This window comes from Macaca nemestrina, chromosome 5 (assembly GCF_043159975.1).
Source record: "Macaca nemestrina isolate mMacNem1 chromosome 5, mMacNem.hap1, whole genome shotgun sequence".
Lineage (NCBI taxonomy): Eukaryota > Metazoa > Chordata > Mammalia > Primates > Cercopithecidae > Macaca > Macaca nemestrina.
This window is the reverse complement of record NC_092129.1, coordinates 78,717,910-78,739,052: the sequence shown is the minus strand read 5'-3', so window position 1 is coordinate 78,739,052 and position 21,143 is coordinate 78,717,910. Positions and strand designations below refer to the sequence as shown.

General features: G+C 44.8%; 1 protein-coding gene across 3 annotated transcripts in view; it reads left to right on the top strand.

The window, feature by feature from the left end:
* Positions 1-16,888: 16,888 nt before the first annotated feature.
* SOB (sine oculis binding protein homolog) overlaps positions 16,889-21,143 on the top strand; it is a 173,775-nt gene continuing 169,520 nt past the window's right edge. For 2 of the 3 annotated variants that reach the window (XM_024791916.2, XM_011736393.2), the window contains exon 1: positions 17,264-17,503. In XM_024791916.2, the coding sequence (XP_024647684.1) occupies positions 17,408-17,503 (96 nt within the window). In that variant the 5' untranslated portion in view covers positions 17,264-17,407. Of the gene's footprint in view, positions 17,504-21,143 lie in introns of all 3 variants that reach the window. The other variant, XM_011736392.2, reaches the window with a different exon arrangement.

Genomic DNA, 21,143 nt, shown 5'->3' with positions numbered 1-21,143 from the left:
TATTTGATTATAGTTTGGCAAATATTCACTCTTATCTCCCTTGGGGTAGAGTATTTTTTCCTCCCTGTCAATGTTACTCTTGGTCATGGGATGTGGGTAGAAGCGACGATGTGCCAGTTCCAACCCAGGCATCATGTGTTTCCATTTGTACGCTTACACTCCTACCGACACCATGAGAAGAACACGCTCCAGGTAGCTGTTTGTCCTGAATGATAAGAGACATATGGAGCAGATCTGCTTCCACACACACCCTGTAGCCAAATCTACCCTGCTCACAGCTAGAAGCAGAGGTGTGCAGCAGAGCTCAGCCTAACTCACCCAAACAATAGTTGCCCTGCAGACTGATGAAAAATATCATAACTGTTGCTGTAAGTTACTGGGTTTTTGGGTGGCTTGTTACAAAGTGTTATTGCAGCAATAGCTAACAAACACATAAAATTATTACAAGGATCAAATGAGATAATTTATGTAAATAATTTAGCATAGTGCTAGCCATATAGTCATGCTCAATTCGGGCTGCTATTATTATAATATTATCATTATTATTTTATTTTTCTCGGTAAAAAACCTAAGTTATATACTGTGGTTAGTTAATAACACAGTGTTAGATCCTCTACAGTGAGCAAGAGTCTGAGTTGGCTTCCACACAGCTCTTGGTATTGACTATAGATGGTACTGAATCTGGCAGATGTGGACAACTCTCTAACTCTGCCTGTGGCTCATGTGGTTCCACCCCCTTTATCCTTCACCCTATTCAATATCTTATCTAGTTTGTGGGATGTGAAAAATTGTCTCACAAGCATGCATCCAAATATTTTATCTTACGTTTATGCCAGTGGCTATTAAACTCCATGTTTGCTATATTTATTCTCTAATCTCCCCAACTAGAAGACTCATGTGTAGCTATACAGGTTATGAAGGGTGAAAGAAAGAGGAAGAAGTCCTTTGAGATGTAAGTCAAGAAATTATATGAGGTAGGAGGGCGGAGACAGATAAGAAGTAATGATAAGTCACAAGTAACCTTTTTCTTAAGTTTAAACTTAGTTTGCTATATAGATTTTAGTTTCCATTACAGTTAATATGTGGGGTTACATTGTTACATTCAATGTGTTAAAAAGGAAATGGGCTTATCAAAAAGACTATTACTAAAAATATGAACTCCACATTATCATGTACGTAATATCAAGTGAACAAATATTTTTGGGGGCACCTGCTATGTATCTTGTAGTGAGACATGATGGCATAATACATACTATATTTTATTGATTCTGAGACACACATTTGTTCATATTTTAATGTCTCTGAAATCAAGATGTAGCTGGGACTATGGGCATGCACCACTGTGCCCAGCAGAAGTGTAATTTTTCTTGTTTTTGCAAAGTGAGATAGTTATTATGCAATGGACTCTATTATCCAAAATATTCATTCCTTCACCTCCTGCCCATGTTCAATTGGATACCAATTTCTATAGGTTCTGTCTATAAAATAACTCTCAGATAAAGAATTCCTCCTGACCACTACTGTACTAGACTAAGCAATCATTTATTATCTCTTGGACTACTGCAAATCCCTCTTATGTAATTTATTATATCTGATCTCCCTTTCTGCCTTTTATCTGTGGTCAGGGTGATTATCCTATCTCACATTTACGATCATATCACTCCTATATTTAAAAAGACACAATAGGGCCACATGGTGGCTCACACCTGTAATTCCAGTACTTTGGGAGGCTGAGGCAGGTGGATCACTTGAGCCTAGGAGTTCAAGACCAGTTTTGGCAACATGGCAAAACCCTGTCTCTACAAAAAATACAAAAATTAGCTGGACGGGGTGGCACTACTCCTGAGTAGTCTCAGCTACTCAGGAGACTGAGGTGGGATGTTCACTTGAGCCTGGGAGGTAGAGGTTGCCATAAGCCATGATTGCATCACTGCACTCCAGCCTGGGCAACAGAGGGAGACCTTGTCTAAAAAAAAAAAAAAAAAAGAGATGTTTCAAGGACTCCCAGAAAAAAGTACATCTGGTCTTATCCTACCTTCGAAGTGACCTCATAGCCACCTTTAATACATTCATCCCAGCATACTGAATTATTCACTCTTCCCTTAACTCTATTTGTACTTTCACATCTTGACACCTTTGTTTATATTATTCTTTCTGCCTGGAATGCTCCTCTTCCTCCCTTACCTGACAATATCCTACCCATCATCCCTCAAGGCCCAGCTCAGATGGTCACTGCTTCTATCCCTCCCTCAGGATTAGTTATCTGCTTTGCTTAAGCCCCACCTCACTTTTATTTTTACTTTTTTTTTTTTTTTTTTTGAGATCCGGTCTCACTCTTGTTGCTCAACCTGGAGTGCAAAGATGCAATCTTGGCTCACTGCAACCTCCACCTCCCAGGCTGAAGCAATCGTCCCATCTCCCTTTCAGGTAGCTGGGGCTACAGGCGTGTGCATGCACCATACTCAACTAATTTTTGTATTTTTTGTAGAGGCAGAGTTTCACCATGTTACCGAGGCTGGTCTCAAACTCCTGGGCTGAAGTGATCTCCCCACCTCAGCCTCCCAAATTGTTGGGATTACAGGCCTGAGCCGCTGTGCCTGGCCTCCCACCTGACTTTTAAAACATCTTTATCATTTATGTTTATGTTCACAGTGCCTGCTAATGTGCTTGTATTTAGTGGGTTCCAAATAAAATGTTTATTAAATATTTATAGTGCAGCGACTTGGGAGGCTGAGTTGGGGTACTTTCTTGAGCCCAGGCATTTAATACTGCAATGAGCCATGATCATGCCACTGCACTCCAGCGTGGGTGACAGGGCAAGACCCTATCTCTAAAAAAACAAAGTTTGTTTAATAGAGAAAATTTATTTCCTCCACTTTACCCATTTTTATGCAATATAGATGAAGACAGCAAAAGGCAAATTCACAACCGAAGTTTGGTTAACGAAACGTATATGGGCCGGGCGCGGTGGCTCAAGCCTGTAATCCCAGCACTTTGGGAGGCCGAGACGGGCGGATCACGAGGTCAGGAGATCAAGACCATCCTGGCTAACACGGTGAAACCCCGTCTCTACTAAAAAAATACAAAAAACTGGCCAGGCAAGGTGGCGGGCGCCTGTAGTCCCACCTACTCGGGAGGCTGAGGCAGGAGAATGGCGTGAACCCGGGAGGCGGAGCTTGCAGTGAGCTGAGATCCGGCCACTGCACTCCAGCCTGGGCGACAGAGCGAGACTCCGTCTCAAAAAAAAAAAAAAAAAAAGAAATGTATATGGAACTATACCCTAGAATATAAACACATTTAGCACAGTCCACACTCACTGTACTTTACAACCATATATTGTGGCATTAATAAATCTGAGGCATTACAAAATCTTCACAATCTAAATATTTTAGGGTATATGTCCCACCTCCTAGAAGCCACCACTAAACACCATGCTGCCCCACTAGCTGCCCAAGATGCTCTTTTTTCATCTCAGGGTTGCACAGACCTAGGTGGGAGAGTCCACTGCCAGGTGTCAGGGACCTTGCTCCATAGGCCTACAGGTTGGGAGTGCAAGATTCGAAATCTTTGTCTTTCACAGTGGAAGGTAAGTTTATATATCCCAACAAGACCACATTCAGTGAGGAATTCCTCCAAAGGTAAAAGCCCAAAGGAGTGTTACACTGTTTTCTCAGACTACTCACTGTAGCCACTTTATAGCAATTCATTCTATTAGGAAAGTGAATGCAGGTCTGTAAAATAATTTTGAAAGGGCAGGCAAAGTTCAAATTGTGCAAACATTAAGTACTCCAAATCAAAACATGACTGATCTGAAAATTCATCCTGTGGATGTACTGGCAATCTTTAAATGCAAACTTTGAAAGGCAGATTTGGTAACCTGCATACTAAATGTCAATTAATTAGAATGTTTAGGCCACATGTAGTGGCTCAGACCTGTAATCCCAGCACTTTGCGAGGCCAAGGCAGGCAAATTGCGTGAGTCCAGGAGTTCAAGATCAACCTGGGTGACATGGTAAAACCCTGTTTCTATAAAAAACACAAAAATTAGCTGGGCATGGTGGGGCATACTTGTGGTCCCAGCTACAAGCTGAGGCAGGGGAATCACTTGAGCCTAGGAGGTCGAGGCTATAGTGAGCCAAGATGGCACCACTGTACTCCAGCCTGGATGACAAAGTGAGACCCCCGTCTCAAAAACAAACAAAGGAATGTTTAGAGAATTAAATGTTCTTATTATATTTCTAACTGGCTGTGATTAAGCTGTTAAAAAGATCCACCAACATTTATATTTCAGATCTTGCCACTAAAATTTTTGCCCTGTCACCCATGCTGGAGTGCAGTGGCATGATCATGGCTCATTGCAGTATTAAATGCCTGGGCTCAAGAAAGTACCCCAACTCAGCCTCCCAAGTCGCTGCACTATAAATATTTAATAAACATTTTATTTGGAACCCACTAAATACAAGCACATTAGCAGGCACTGTGAACATAAACATAAATGATAAAGATGTTTTAAAAGTCAGGTGGGAGGCCAGGCACAGCGGCTCAGGCCTGTAATCCCAACAATTTGGGAGGCTGAGGTGGGGAGATCACTTCAGCCCAGGAGTTTGAGACCAGCCTCGGTAACATGGTGAAACTCTGCCTCTACAAAAAATACAAAAATTAGTTGAGTATGGTGCATGCACACGCCTGTAGCCCCAGCTACCTGAAAGGGAGATGGGACGATTGCTTGAGCTTGGGAGGTAGAGGTTGCAGTGAGCCAAGACTGCATCATTGCACTCCAGGTTGAGCAACAAGAGTGAGACCGGATCTCAAAAAAAAAAAAAAAAGTAAAAATAAAAGTGAGGTGGGGCTTAAGCAAAGCAGATAACTAATCCTGAGGGAGGGATAGAAGCAGTGACCATCTGAGCTGGGCCTTGAGGGATGATGGGTAGGATATTGTCAGGTAAGGGAGGAAGGGGGAGGAGCATTCCAGGCAGAAAGAATGATATGAACAAAGGTGTCAAGATGTGAAAGTACAAATAGAGTTAAGGGAAGAGTGAATAATTCAGTATGCTGGGATGAATGTATTAAAGGTGGCTATGAGGTCACTTTGAAGGTAGGATAAGACCAGATTGTCAGTAGTCTTGAATATTATGCTAAAGCATGTACTTTTTTCTGGGAGTCCTTGAAACATCTTTTCTTTTTTTCTTCTCTTTTCTCTTTTCTTTTCTTTTTGCTGCAAAAGCAGAGATGGCCATACCTTAGACAGAGTCTTCCTATGGCCTGATCTTCTGAACCCCTGGCTCCTGCCTGTTTCCCAAGCTTCCCCAAGCCTCCCTCAGCCTCCTGGGACCTATGAGCTCTGCTTCTCCACACCCCCTTCCCCCTTCTTCCAGTGTCATTTTTTTAGACAGTTAGAGTTTAATTTGCAATCAAGAACCCTGACTGATACTATCAGTACCTCAAGGGAGCAGAGAGTTCTGGACCTGGAGTCAGATTGCTGGGCCACTTACTAAATGTATATCTTCCAGCAAGTGCTTGATCTCTTTAACCCTCCATTTCCTCATCTGTAAAATGGGAGCAAAACCAATAATTACGTCATAGAGTTCTTGTGAGGATTTAGTAAAATAATCTCTATGAAGTATTTAGCACAATCCCTGGTACATAAAGAAGCATTTGATAAATAGTAGCTTTTGTTATTACTAAAATTCTTTGTAATGTCCATATGTTCAGTCCACAAAACTCTGTTGCTCACTACATGAAAAGAGCACCCCTGTGCATACTGTGTTCAGTGTTGCACTTCATTTTTTCCCAAGGGATTTAGTTTGTTTTGCTTCATTTTCCAGTTTACGACTTCAGTGCCTTCCCACACTATATATCCTGAGACTTTCTTCCGGGCACAGCTTCTGGTCACTCTATCTCTATTTTCTCTCTTCATTTTTACTCTACCAGCTCTCCTCCACCTCCAGGCCACCAAAAGGTGATCAGCTGCAGGTGGAGAGGACAAAATTGGTTGAAGCAAGTCCTTTTTCTGCATCTGGTATGCCAGGTTAGCAGCTTTAATGAAAATTTGAAAAACAAAACAAATGCACAGTCTGTATCCCAAGACTTATTATGGAATCCTTAATTTATCTACTTAGCTTTTGATGGATTTTTTTTTTCTTCCACTGAAATGTATAATGACCTCTCACAGTTAAACTGCAGAATCTTTTCCACTCAACTTCCTCCCTCTGGGATGTAATAAATAGACAACTTATGGCTCAACAGCACATTGGAGACAAATTTTCTCTGATGGAAAAATGTTTTTTACTACACATAATGTTTCTCAAAGGAGGTAGGTCAAAACATAGATATCAATCCTCTATAACCATTTACTGAATACCATATTTGGTTTGAGAATATTAAAATGTAGTATGTTACTTTTCAAAGGTTGAGCATATTGCTATGGCTATTTTAATTTCTGTAACAGTTAGATGTAAATTAGAATGAAGAAGAAATTAAAATTATTTACCGTCTCTGCATGCTTTATTTTCCAAAAAAAAAAAGTGATAAAAAGGCTCAGCAGAGTAGTATAGGTAAAAGCATCTCTCGCCTGTGTGGGAATTGGCAGACTGGGGCTTCTGGCCCAGATGGGCTACCTCCTAGTATAACCCTGTGCTCAGCCTCACTTCCCTAAGGTGTGAAATAGGGACAATAACACCTTCAGTGTTGGTTGTGAGAAATCAATAACATAATGTGTGAAAAATACTTGGCTCATAGAAGGAATTCAATACCCAATAATTGATGTTATAGCTTAACAAAAGATTGTCAGAGATTTAATAATTTTAATATTTGATTATCTAAAGGAAATATGATTTTATCTAAAAGGAATATTATTTTAAGTCTACACTAGTATCTATATAAATCAAAGAGAAGTATTATGATTTCATCAGTGGATATTATCAAGGAAGGCAGTGGCAACTCAAGATAACTCAGACACTGTTAAGTTTTATATTTGCTATAATTCTGAATAATTACTGAAAAATGTTCTCTGTTTCTGTTGGTCCTGGTATAGCATTTCTTTGGGGACACAACTCCAAATAAACTATTTTTGTTTGGATACTATTTATATATTAAATAATTAGGCAGACGATGCCTCAAATCTACCTGAGTCAGAAAACTCCATTTTAAAAAATTAGTAAAAGCAAGTTTGAGTCACAGGGTGAATATATATATGAACTATAAGTATCAATGTAAAAACCTCAGGTATTTACTAAACATAAGCTTCTTTATTTCTGTATACCTGAATTGAATCTCTGTTTCATAAGACTACTATGCTAAGAGGCAGAAATGAAATCTCCATATAATCTCAGTTGATTTGGACTTCTCTTGTCCACCTCCTAGTGCCTTTCTTAACAGGCTGGCATCTACATGGGGGGTATAGGGTGGGGGGCATTTACTCTACAGCCTCAGTCGTCTCTCCAGCTGGCATCCTCTGAGATAGAAGTCCTCGTGGAGTCTCTGATCAAACACTTTGGATGCAGGGCTACTCTGCTTCTGCAGTCTCTCAAAGCCACAGCTCTTTTACTCTCTGCTGCACATGAAACATATACATTACGGTAGGTGGAACATACTTATGGCCACCCCAGGACCTTCTGCCCAGGCTCCTCCATATGCTATGCCTACCCCACTGTGCCTGCCTGTACCATGTTGGGTTGGCCTATTATATAAGGCTCACTGCTGTTCCAGTAGAGAGATAAGAGTCACCCCTTCTCTCTACCCTCTGCTTTCAGATTTCCTCAAACCCATTCCTGTTCCTCCCCCTACCCCTGGGCACTGGGACCTGGTCGGAAATCTAACGTCTAAGCTCTTTTGCTCATTTGCTCCTTCCTTCTCCCAACCCCACAGAATCATGATCTCTTTCTGGACTGGGAAAATTCTTTGGCATATCATTCCTTTTCCTAAACCTACATTTGTGGTCAACTTTATAATCTGAATCCTTCAGGTCACCAAGTGTTGACACTCAAAATCTAGGCCTTTCAGGCTGCTCTATCTATGGAATAGCCATTCTTTTATTCCTTCACTTTCTTAATAATCTTGCTTTCACTTTGAAAAAAAAAAAATCTAGACTTTTCAAACTTGAAGAAAAATGTTTTCTTTCAAACTATTGTTTCTGTCTTGAATTTCACATTTCCATTTTAAAACCCAAAATCAGGCCGGGTGCGGTGGCTCATGCCTGTAATCCCAGCACTTTGGGAGGCTGAGGCGGGCAGATGACGAGGTCAGGAGATTGAGACCATCCTGGTTAACACAGTGAAACTCCGTCTCTACTAAAAATATTTTAAAAAATTAGCCGGGCGTAGTGGCAGGCACCTGTGGTCCCAGCTACTAGGGAGGCTGAGGCAGGAGAATGGCATGAACCCGGGAGGCGGAGCTTGCAGTGAACTGAGACCACCGCACTCCAGCCTGGGTGACAGAGCGAGGCTCCATCTCAAACAAAAACAAAAAACCCCAAAATCATGGGCAACTCATGCTTTTCTGTGAATTTCTTTTTCTTCTCTTTCTTTCCTTCCTTCCTTCCTTCCTTCCTTCCTTCCTTCCTTCCTTCCTTCCTTCCTTCCTTCCTTCCTTCTCTCTCTCTCTTTCTTTATTTTTCTGAGACAGGGTCTCAGTCTCTCACTCAGGCTGGAGCACAGTGGCCCGATCATGGCACACTGCAGCCTCGACCTCCTGGGCTCAAGTGATCCTCCTACCTCAGCCTCCCAAGTAGCTGGGACCACAGGTGCATGCCATCATGCCCCACTAATTTTTTGTTTGTTTGTTTTTTGTAGAGACAGGGTCTCACTATGTTGCCCGGACTGGTCTTGAACTCCCTGGGCTCAAGTGATCCACCTCCCTCAGCTTCCCAAAGTGCTGGGATAACAGGTATGCAACTGGGGCTGTGAATTTCTTCTGTAACGTCCTTACCCTGAAGCAATGGATGCCACATCTAATTTGAATAAATGAGTGTGTGAAATAGAAAGGAATTAGTGGGTACAAATAAAACAAAAATACTTCTTAATACGTCAAAATATTATCTCACCACAAGTGGAAGTTTCCTTACACTTTAGTTTCTCCTTAGTTGCCTGACCTAAATTATTTTTTAGTTAATGACTTGGGAGACTTACTATACAAATGAACAGACCATGCATGACAAGAGAACTCTGATCTACAACCTCTGCAGCAACAAGTCAGAGAAGCCGAACCACCATCTCTGGCTTCAATCAGAATGGTTAGGACTTGGTCAATGCCTGCCAGCTTCTTAATTTCTTACTGCCACCTCCACACCTTCTCCCTCTGCACCCACCACCCTTCCAACTCAAGACCAACCGTCGAACTCCAAATATCTCCAAATATGCTCCCCAAACCAATCACATAAGATGCACTGCTTCTAGTTGCCTCTCCTTTTGGATAGCCTTCCTCAGCTTCTCCAGGCCAACATCATCCAATCAGAGCACACTTGAAGCCTTTCTTGTTTTTACACTGTGAAGCTTTCCCACTCCCACACCTGCCTTTGAATCTCTGTCAAATGCAAGTGATGGTGGCTGTCTCCCTTACTCTAAATAAATAGCCTTTGTTCTCATTTGGGTGGTCTTCATTTATTTCCACATACTTAATACACATAAAGCTGTTATATTCTAGACATGCACACTGATAGTTGAGCTTCATGCTTTTTTTTTTTTTTTTTAAGCACAGATATTTGCAGTAAATACATACTGGGCTTTGATTTCTGCTTTAATGGATAAAAATTAAAAGTTATAACTTGAAATGACTTTTTCCTTAAATTTATAGGTATTGGTATACTTCCTTCATTGGGTACAGTTGGAATGTTCTTAGAAGTGTATATTGAAATCTAATTTTTATAAATTAAAATGATTACCTTTTGGCAAATTACTATTAAAAGAGACCCTATTACATATTAATTTCAAAATGAAGAATATTGATTATGCAGGCAATTAGTTCTCATGTGTCAGGTTTCCTTAAATTGGTATACATCTGTATCAGTTTATACATATAAACCTAAGTAAAAGTAAAATAATAATGATCCTCAGAAAAGTAAATAATATACACTCGTTTATAGAAATTTGTGCTGCGGCCGGGCGCGGTGGCTCAAGCCTGTAATCCCAGCACTTTGGGAGGCCGAGACGGGCGGATCACGAGGTCAGGAGATCGAGACCATCCTGGCTAACACGGTGAAACCCCGTCTCTACTAAAAAATACAAAAAACTAGCTGGGCGAGGTGGCGGGCGCCTGTAGTCCCAGCTACTCGGGAGGCTGAGGCAGGAGAATGGCAGGAACCCGGGAGGCGGAGCTTGCAGTGAGCTGAGATCCGGCCACCGCACTCCAGCCTGGGCGACAGAGCAAGACTCCGTCTAAAAAAAAAAAAAAAAAAAAAAAAGAAATTTGTGCTGCTTTATTTTTAGTTTAGTTTAGTAGACATTATGTGGCCACAACACAACAGCTCAAAATATAAATTACTGTTCTCATTTCACAAATAAAGAAATGAAGAGTAAGGCAAAATGCTTGAGACTTTACTAGTGTAGAGTGAAGCCCCTCATTCTCCTGCAAAAAACGTGGAGTTGGCTTGAAGCGACTGGCCACAGAGTTTTTGTTGTTGTTGTTTGTTTTGCTTTTTTTTCAGACACAGTCTTCCTCTGTTGTCCAGGCTTAAGTGCAGTGGTGCGGTCTCAGTCACTGCAACCTCTGTCTCTCAAGTTCAAGCGATTCTCCTGCCTCGGCCCCGCAAGGAGCTGGGACTACAGGCATGCACCACCATGCCCAGCTTTTTGTATTATTTTAGTAGAGATGGGGGTTTCAACATGTTGGCCAGGCTGGTCTTGAACTCCTGACCTCAAGTGTTCTGCCCAACTCAGCCTCCCAAAGTGCTGGGATTACAGGTGTGAGCCACCACACCTGGACCCAGGGAGCTTCTTTTACCCCTGTGACTGAAAGAGAGCCCCCATCCTTCTGGGAGGGTTGTGATCTTCATTTTGCATGGCAAAGGGGACCAAGATATTCTTGGAACAGCAAGGAGGGTAGGGGATCCCACTTAGATGTGTGCCCAGCTGGGTCAAGCTGTGGTTTAATGACAGAGCTAATGATGGCCAGATGACCCACACATACAAATAGTGCAAAGGAGGGTATCTTTCCACTGTGCATTTGTCCACAGTGCACTTAAAATCCTGAGCACTTACCATGACCTGCAGGCTTCACGGAATCTGGCCTCTGCATTCCTCGTTCACTCCTTCTCCTGCCACTCTTCTCATTCTCTACATTCCAGATACCTTTCAACTTCTCAAACATGCTGAGCGTATCCATTCTTCAGGTCCTTTAAAATTCTGACCAGAACACTTTTCTCTGGGATTCTAAAATCTCTGAATGGATAGTTCCTTCTCATCTTCCCTGTTTCAGGTCAGATTTCTCCTCAGAGAAGTCTTTCATGATCATTTAAAGCAGACTCTGCCAATATACCCACCTTCTATCACATTGTCCTTTTATGTTAACTGTCTGGATTTAAAATTCTCTTCTTTGTTACTTGTTTGCTTGTTTACGGTCCCCTTTCCAGACTGTAAGCTTCAAGAAATTTGGGGACTTGTCTGTCATATTTGCTGCTGGATCCCAAGCACCCAGAACAGCAGGACCTCAGTATATATCTGTTGAATAAATTAATGAATAAATCATGACCCTCAATTGAGAATATGATGTCAGATATGTACTCACTCTCCAGAAAAAAAAGTGCACTGAGAAAAGTGCATTTTAGGAAATTTCAGAGCCTTGGAAGCTCATCTATAGACACCTGGTTAAAATCTGGCATTATTGTTGTGCTCTTTCATAATGTTATTTTTGAAATTGATTCTAGAATCTGTTCTTTGCAATATAACAAATCACAGACCAAGAACTGCTCATTGGTTTTGAAAAAAACAGACTCCCAGTATTTACATTAATTTATATTTATATTTAATTAGTATTAATGGGTCCTAATGACATGGCCATATTTTAATGAACTGAAGATGCCTTTGTGGTACAAACATGACATGCTTACCCATATCCAGTTCTCCTCTCCGTTGTGAGACTTGGAAGGATTAAACTTCCTAGCTTCCTTTGCAGTTGGGCAGAGCCATGTGACTAATTCTAGCCAATGGACTAGAGGAAAAAGTGACATGTCACTGCAAGATTGTAGCATTTAATTGCTGATGGGAGATCCTCCAGGGCTCTATCTTCCTCTAGAGTAGTGACTGTGGAAGCACAGTTGATATGGAAGCGCAGTACCAAGCCATTGCATGGAGGATAGTTGCTGTGGAGAATCATGCAGATCTTCACCTGACTTTGTTTGAGTCCCTGAGGTTTTCTGATGATTTGTTATAGAAGTACAACCCAATGGAGCCTAACACACCATTGCTTGGGAAAAGTACTGCCAGGCGCGGTGGCTCACGCCTGTAATCCCAGCACTTTGGGAGGCTGAGGCAGGCAGATCATGAGGTCAGGAGATCAAGACCATCCTGACTAACAGGGTGAAACCCTGTCTCTACCAAAAATACAAAAAATTATCTGGGTGTGGTGGCACGTGCCTGTAATCCCAGCTACTTGGGAGGCTGAGGCAGGAGAACTGCTTGAACCCAGGAGGTAGAGATTGCGGTGAGCCAAGATCGCGCCACTGCACTCCAGCCTGGATGACAGAGCAAGACTCTGTCTCAAAAAAAAAAAAAAAAAAAAAAAAGTACTGATATTTAATATACCAATGAGAAATATAGATGCCATTTATAATTGTAAGAGTTCAGAGTTCAGTGTAAGATGCATTACAATCTTATAGATGTTAAAATGGGAAAAAGTGGGCCTTAGATTAGATAAAACACAGATTGTTAAAGAAATTCAGAAAAGCAGATTAACATAGTGTCAAGAGCTCCAAACCTAGAGTTGGACAGAAAGTTATGGATTCAAATCCCAATACTTAATAGCTTTTTTTCCTCTCTCTCTTTTTGAGATGGAGTCTTGCTCTGTCGCTCAGGCTGGAGTGCAACGGCACAGTCTAGGCTCACTGCAACCTCCACCTCCCAGGGTTCGAGTGATTCTCCCGCCTCAGCCTCCCGAGTAGCTAGGACTATAGGCACGTGCCACCACACCCAGCTTATTTTTGTATTTTTAGTAGAGATGGGGTTTCACCATGTTGGCCAGGCTGGTTTCAAACCCTGACCTCAAATGATCTGTCTGTCTTATCCTCCCAAAGTGCTGGGATTACAGGCCTGAGCCACCACGCCCGGCCAATAGCTTTTCTCTTAATAGCTTATACAAACCTTAGTTTCCTCATCTGTGAAATGGGGGCATAATAGTAGAAACAGCCTCATAGAGTTTTGTGATTATTAAATGAAGATAATTACTATAATGTATTCAGCATAGTAATTATTTCACATATTTTAATCCCCATATTTGGTTAAATCACAGAGCTTTTCAAGATAAACATTAATTTCAAACAATAATACAGGAAAACTTTTTAAGTTTGTTATTATGTCATACTAATCAATCAGCTAGTGTTTATTAATTCCTCACCAGGCATGAGGACTAGGTCTTTGAGTTAAGTGTTCTTGGAGACAACAAAGAAACAAATGTGGAGGTTGGAGGCCTGAGGCAAACCACCCTGGGGTCTTCCCATCCTCTCTCTAATGTGTTTTCTAGGTGAATCAGGGTAGAATGATCATCAAGACTAGCCTTGAAGAGCAAAAGAAGTCACAAAATTGTACCTGAGGAATGTATGAAAGATCAGTCCTGTACCCATCTTGATGACTAGCAGGGGTAATAGAGGGTAACTTGAGGATTAATTGCATGTCTGGAGCCCTGGGTGATACGTGTGGGTATATATATATAGAGAGAGAAAGCACGCAGGAGAGTGCTAGTGGTTGGGGAGCAAAAGGATACATCACTGGAGCAGGAGTGGGGCTCTTCTGTAATGCATATAATGTATTGTTCCTACCTGTGTAGTTATACTCTTGTGGATTATGAAGTTATTCAGGGAACATTATTTAACTCATGGTATATCTAAATTCGTAAAGCATCATCTGTTGTTATAATTGTCTTCATCTACAGTACATGTGAAGAAACCTAGGGTCATTAAAAGGTGTAACAATCATCATTACTTCTGAAGTTTATTCTAGACTAAAAGTTTTCCTCATATATACTTTATGAGCCTTCTTTCTGTCACCAAAGATGTGCATTGTGGATTTCAATACAATGTTCTCACCTCAGTTTTCTGAAGGACATATGCTTGTGAAGGAACAGGTGACTGTTTAAGATCATTATTTTTATTAAATGCCTGAACCATCACAGAGTAAGTAATTTTCTTTAAAGGAAGTATAGCTGCCTCTAAATATAACTCTGGGCTACAGTTCACCTTTTCTGTTTATTTTATTCTTAACTTGTGAAACTGTATCTTAGGACTTGGGGTATATAACTTGTTATTTGATACCAGCTGCTCAACAGTGAATCAATTGTAATGCTCCTGGCACCAAAGGAAACAGAGGGGGCTTAAATATGTTTACAGAAGACAAAAGGCTTATTTTTGCGTAGTTTACAACATATGTTTCCACAGTTTTAAATATTAAAAAGCATCCCCCCAAAGTTTTTTCACTATTTCCCTCATTAAAGACTAACAGGATCAAACAGAGAAAACAACTCTACAACCCACATATTATTTATCAGATGTTTTGGATGAAATTCAGATTTAAAAAACCAAAAGGCTCTCTCTTCCTCTCCCCCTCCCAGCAAGAGCATTAGGGAGATACTCCCCACTGCAAAATAGACCCACTCACACACTGGCGAATGTTGCACTATCATTCCAGGAGCAGGGGGAAAGTTGCTGCGACAGCCTTAGGCTCCTCTCCGCGTTATTGGGTCGTCGTAGGTGCGCTGTGGGCTGCTGCGGGGTTTGAGACCCGGCCAGAGGACTCGCGGCTCACGACCTGAGTGTGTACCTGGATAAGTTCTCAGAGGCTACTGGGAACATTGCAAATACAGGACGCCTATACTGCAAAGCTCTCCCTAAAACCTCATCAGTCCTCCTCTCTTGACTCTTCGTCGTCCCAGGAATTTTAACTTTTCCTCGGCGCAAGTGTTTCTCGTGCGGACCCCTTGCAGGCGCAAAGCCTGGCTCGCTCTGGCCTCCTGGCTTGCCCAGGATCCAGGCAGCCACGCGGAGCATGGTGCAGCTTCCCCTCGCTTCCCCCCGCGACGGTGAAGAGAAGAAATCAGGAGGGAGGAGGTACTCAGCCCTCCTGGGTGCACTCCCAGATGTTTTTAAGTTGGCCTTTATGAAAAACAAAATGATGCTAAAATGCAAAATAGGCAACGTGGAGGTACTCAGCTCTCCTGCGTACACGCCCAAATATCTCTAATTTGACGTTTACGAAACAGTGCTAAAATGCAAATCAGGCTTTGTAATACCCAGAATGAGCCTTGTTTGACAGGCCAAACTGAGATTTAATGGAAAGCTTACTCATATCCCCACACGAAATTCATTCTTTTAGGAACTTAAAAAAAATTGTGTAATTTTAAGTTCCACCACTGTCATAACGAACACTCCACAGTAACACGCAGTGGAACAATGGACACCCCCCATATCGCATTGTGTCAGGTAATTATGAAGTGTCGCGGCGCGGGAAAGAGAAGCTGGGAACGTCAATTTGTCCTCCGCAGCGTGTGGGAGCGCTCAGAACCGCGCGTCTCCCAGAAACATCATCCAACCGTCACCCCCAATGCCTCAACCCAGGGACAGGGACAGACTCAATCAGACCTCGTCCCCAGGCGTGGCAGGAGAGGGCCAAAGAGAGGACGTGTGAGCGCAGAGGAGCTAGCACCGCTACATGGAGGGCAGGCGCTAGCTGGGAAGTCGGGAGGAGAAAGTGCAACCGGGCGGGGAGGGGAGGATCCCACCGGGGCGTGGCGAGGGCGCCCGGACTCCGGGTGAGCGGGACCCTACGCGGGACCGTGTTCTCCCAGAAGCTCCCACTCAGCCCAACCTTTTGGGCGAAACCCAGGGCAGCCAGATAAGGGTGCAGGCGGGGTCACGCGTAAAGCTGTTGCTTTGAAGCAGAGCATAAGTGAGAAAGAGATAAAGAGAGAAGGAACAAGGGGAAAAAGAAATCAAGGGGCTGAAGGCCGAGATGTCCTACTTCTAAGTGGTTCTTTGCGAGGCAAAAGCTTCATTGCCAGCGCAGTCCGAGGCAGCGCCGCGTGGAGGACCGGCCGGGTCGGGCACGGGGACCTCTCCAAGGGGTCTCCAGCCTCCGTGCACTCTGCGGTGGCCCCCGGAGGGGGAAACTCTATCCTGGCAGCTCAGTGGGGGGAAGCGCGTCGGGGCTGTGGGTTCCTTCCTCCGAGACCCCAGCGCTGCACCCTCGAGGCGGCAGGCTCAGTCAACCCTCCCCGGGGGACGGCGGCCCTCTAGCCAGGCGACCTCAGGTCTCGCGCCCTCCCACCGCTCAACCTCCTCGATTCACCCCCATTCATTCTTCCTCAGCGGCTCCTAGGACGGGCTCAAAAACCAACTCCACACGCAACCCAGCCCACGTCGCGGAGCTGAGGAGCAGGGCTGGGTTCGGAGCGGGCGCCGGCGCCCCCGGCGCGTGGCTGGGAGTTAGCGGCCGCGGGGGGCGCCGCGAGCCGCCCGTGGCCGCCGCGGATGAACAGGAGGCCGCGAGCAGCCCCCGAAGCCGCGCAGCATCCGCGTATCCAGTGACGGTGGAAGCCACGCCCGCTCGAGAGCCTGGGGGCTGTCCTCGCCCCCCCACCTTTCCCCTCCCTCCGACCCCCTCCCGGCCGCGCTCCCTCCCCTCCTCCCGCGCCAGCCCCCGGCCCGCCCCCGGCTCGGCTCGCGGGAGGCGCTGGGCGCCGGGGCTGGCGCGCTCTCCCGGGCTCACACACAGCCGCGCACGCACGCCCGGGGCCGCTCTCCGCGCCGGCCCTCGCTCCCCGCGCCCATGCCGACGGACAGAGCGACGGAAGATGGCTGACGACTCCACGGGGCCCCGAGGATGCGGCCCGGCGGCGGCGGCGGCGGCGGGAGCGGCAGCGGCAGCGGCAGCGAGGGCGGCAGGGGCAGCGGCAGCAGCGGCGGCGTTGGCGGCGGCGGCGGCGGCGGCGGCAGCAGGAGCCGGAGCGGCGGCGGCGGCATCCCCGAGACTCTTCGAACTACCCTTCCCCGTGACAGCCACTGACGTCCTCCGCCGCTAGAAGAGACCCCGCTTCTCGGCGCCCGCCCGCCCTCCCCCTCGCGGCCCGGCCCGGCCCCGCCAGCACCGCTACCTCCGCCAGCCTCGCCACCATCAGCACCACCTCCACCGCCGCCGCCGCCGCCGCCACCACCACCACCGCCGGCGGCGGCAGCAGCCATTTCATCTCCACAGAAACCAGACACAAAAACATGGCAGAAATGGAGAAAGAAGGGAGACCTCCGGAAAATAAACGGAGCAGGAAGCCGGCTCACCCAGTGAAAAGGGAGATCAATGAGGAGATGAAGGTATTTTTGGATCTCGGGGGCCAGGGAGACTGACTTCTTACTTGCGCCCGCTCCCCGTGGGCCGTGGTATGGATCTGGGGGGTACCGGGGCGCGCTTGTCAGTTTCTGTAGGATGCCCAGAACGGCTCCGCGCCTCCAGGTGTAAAGCAGAGGCCAACTCGCGGGCTGCATCCCTGAAATTGTTGCCAACCTCAGATTTGATGAGGGGGGACCACATACTATTTAACCTTACGAACCCCAGGTTGGCACTGGCGCGTTTCAGAGCGAGGGCACCGGGGACCCGAGCGGCGGTGGGCAGGGGAAGAGGCTTTCCCAGTGGACGGTGCAGTTTCTCCCCCGCTTTTTGGGAATCATTCTCAGGTTCCCTCCAAAGTTAGGAGCCACCTGGCCGGGGCACCCCGGAGAGAGCTCTATTCCACCCCTCTCCCCTAGCTCACCCTCCTTCTCCTCAATCCCGCTTCCCCCCAACCAAACAGCTGCGACGGCGTGAAGAGCCCGTCAGTGCCCGGCGAGCTGCGGCCCGAGAGGCGCGGGTCTGGGCACGGTCCTGACCGCTCGCCTCGCCCACCCCCGCCCGCTCCTCTCCACTGGCAGCCTCCGCCTCTCGCTCGCCTCTGCCTGCCTCACTTCCCAGCGAAGCAGACCCCGGCCAGCCCCGCTGGAGGACAGCTGTCTGAGGGCGGCCTTTGCAGGGCGCCTGCCCATTGTTCGCAGAGGCCGGCCCGGAGTCCTCTCGGCGAGGCCGGGCTCCCCGCCAGGCCAGCGGTGCACCAGAGGTGGAGAGCGCAGTAGCCTGGCGCTCCAGCTGTTCGCGTTAGAGCGATTGCACAAGAGCACTGCTCGGCTCCGGACCCTCTCGTTGCCCCCCAGCCCCTTATTTTCCATGAAGTTGCGGCTTTTGCCTGGGTGAGGGTTTTATTCTGTATTGATTTCACGAGTCTCTATTGATTTAAAACGATTTATTTTTCTGCGAGCCATCAAAAAGTAGCAGGTTTGCATTTTGCGGTCTTCTTGGTGTTCCCCATCTTCTGCATGAAATCCTTAATACTACCAGGTGGCTAAATACTACTACTTGGCCAGTTTTGGTTCAGTTTGTATTTAAAAGACAAACTGGATGAAAATGGGATGCAAGTAAGTCAAATTTATTGAGCTTTGACGCTTTCTTCATTAGAACAAACATTTTCTATCATAGCTCACGCTTAGCAGGGGACGCATAGATATACATCATATATGTATGTGTACCTAGGTGCATATGCTTAGCTTTACTTTCCTCTCGGAAATGTCAGAAGCAACCTAAATATCAGAATTAGGGGTTTTATTACTGGATAAGGAACTTAGTACCTGGAAGCTAGAGGTGCAGCATGAGTCCAACGGAGAGTTAAGGGAGATTTGCCTGGAAAATCAATACCATTTCTTATGATGGAAACCACCGTTGATTCCAATGATGGACAGTTATATATATTTTTAAGACCAGTAGAAGTTGTTGTTTTTTGATAGGAACAAAATTTAAACAGTCCATAATAACCATCCTTCTTCACTTACCCTTGCCTGCTGTCCTGCATTTCCAGATTACTTTTGCATTTCATTTTAGGTTGGGGGTGGGGAAAGGGGAGAGAGGTGAAAGCCACTAGGAAATCGCAACCAGCTCTGGCCCTTTAAAACACTGCCTAATGTGATGTATATGGATGGCAGCTTTTAAGTTTCATAGGTTCTAGAATTACAAATTAGCTAATTTTAATCAAAACATGTGAAATGTTATCCCGGCTGGATATAAAGGCTGACTGTGCTCGATGCTTGGGGCTCGCGTTGTTGATTTTGGCTGCAGGCGTACTCCGTGGTTTGGGAGATAGTTGTCCTTCTACAGTATAACAGATGTTTGTCTGAACTGGTGAGGAAGAAACAAAAACAACATTGTGTGAAGGGGAAAAATTACACAATTTTTAGCCGATGCTGCAGGACTAAGTATGGAATTAACCTTGGTGCACAGAAATTTCCTCTTTTTAAAATGTTATTTTCCTTCCAAATCACCACCCACTATTTGAAGTTTTAATCCTCACCCTTTCAATCCAGAGTAGTATTAAATAAGAAGTTTTACACAGCAAATAATTCAATTGTCTGTAGGATCAGTATTTTCTCTCTGCTTTGGACCAAAGTAAAATACCCCTAAGCAAAATTTTTAGTCATGTTCAAGTATACCATGCCCGAGATCTAGTGGAATTGTTTAGGTGCATTCTTCTAATATAACAGCACCAAAAGTCCTCACTTAAAAAGTGGTTTCTCAAAGTCAAAAGGTGGAAGGGTTATTTTGAACTCCTTAATATCTTTCTGTTTTTAATATTAATAATCACATCAACAAAACCCCTCCCCAAACATCATGATACTATTACTCCTCTAGCTCCCTGAACCTAAGCGTAGAGTAACATAACAAGTTGGTTGCCCTGTATATAGTTGTGTGCAACAAAATGTCACCGAGAACACAATGTGGCCTTGTGCAGCTTCATATCGGTGCCGCTGGAGCTGCCTGGCTGTGTTTGCCTTCATCTGAACGGCTTTCATCTGGACCAGTGTAAACTAAGACCTGGTAAGTAATCACTGCCCGGCAGAAAGAAAGGAATGTATACAGCTAGCGTGGCCTAAGCTGTAAAAACGGAAACCTGAGCCCCCACCTCGGATCACATATCAAGGCTTGAAGGTAGGGGAAATGAAAGGGGGAAAGAGGAGAGAGCAAATGGAAAAGTCAGCCTGGGAAGTGGAGGATCAGGAGGAGGCCCTCCTTAGGGAGATTTGGCTCAGGGATTAGGGAATTTTATCGTGGTGTACAGTGACCTACTCAGGTTTCAACACTGGTTGGATTGAGTTGCTTCTCTGTGAGCTGAAAGAAAAAGGACTGGTGTGTATGTGATTTTTTCCCCCCTTCGGGTAATAGAAAGGACATTGGTACAAGTGTCTATTTTAGGTACAGCAAATGCAGGGCACTGAGAATGAGCAACAAACTTGCCTCATCATAGAGACTTCCTTCAAGATTTCCTAATTGAGATAGTCACATATTTATTTTAAAATGGCTGGAGAAGACAAACTGGCTGAGGTTTAGCTGACACCAGTAATGGCATTGAAGAGTGTCTTCATGTGGCTGAGAGCTAATGCTGGTTGCTGTTTCACTAGATCAGATATTGAGTTACATTTTCGTTATCACTGGTTTAATGTACATGGCAGTTGTAACAAATTTAAATTTGATACAATATAATTTTGTGTATGAAAAGTACATGACTTGGCATTGCTTGCTTGTAGTGTACTCCCTGAAAATATCTTCAAGTAGAAATGTTTGTCTCATTATGACCTTTACAATGTTTCTTTATCTTTCCTTTTCTTCTTCCCTTATCCTGGTTTTTCCTGATTAAAAAGATTGGTTGTACTAATGTACTTACAATTAGTATGCCTTATTTAATTAGTGGCTAGTAGAGAGAATTTTAAAAAATCAGACAGCAATGCAGTGTATATGTTTCTAAAGTGAATATCGTGATTGTATCTAATATAATATGTCTCAGGTATACTGTTAGCTCACATGTATCATAATAAATGAATGTCAGGAGGGAATTCTGACATATGGCAAGGTTAATTAGTTTCAGGAGTTCATCCAGAG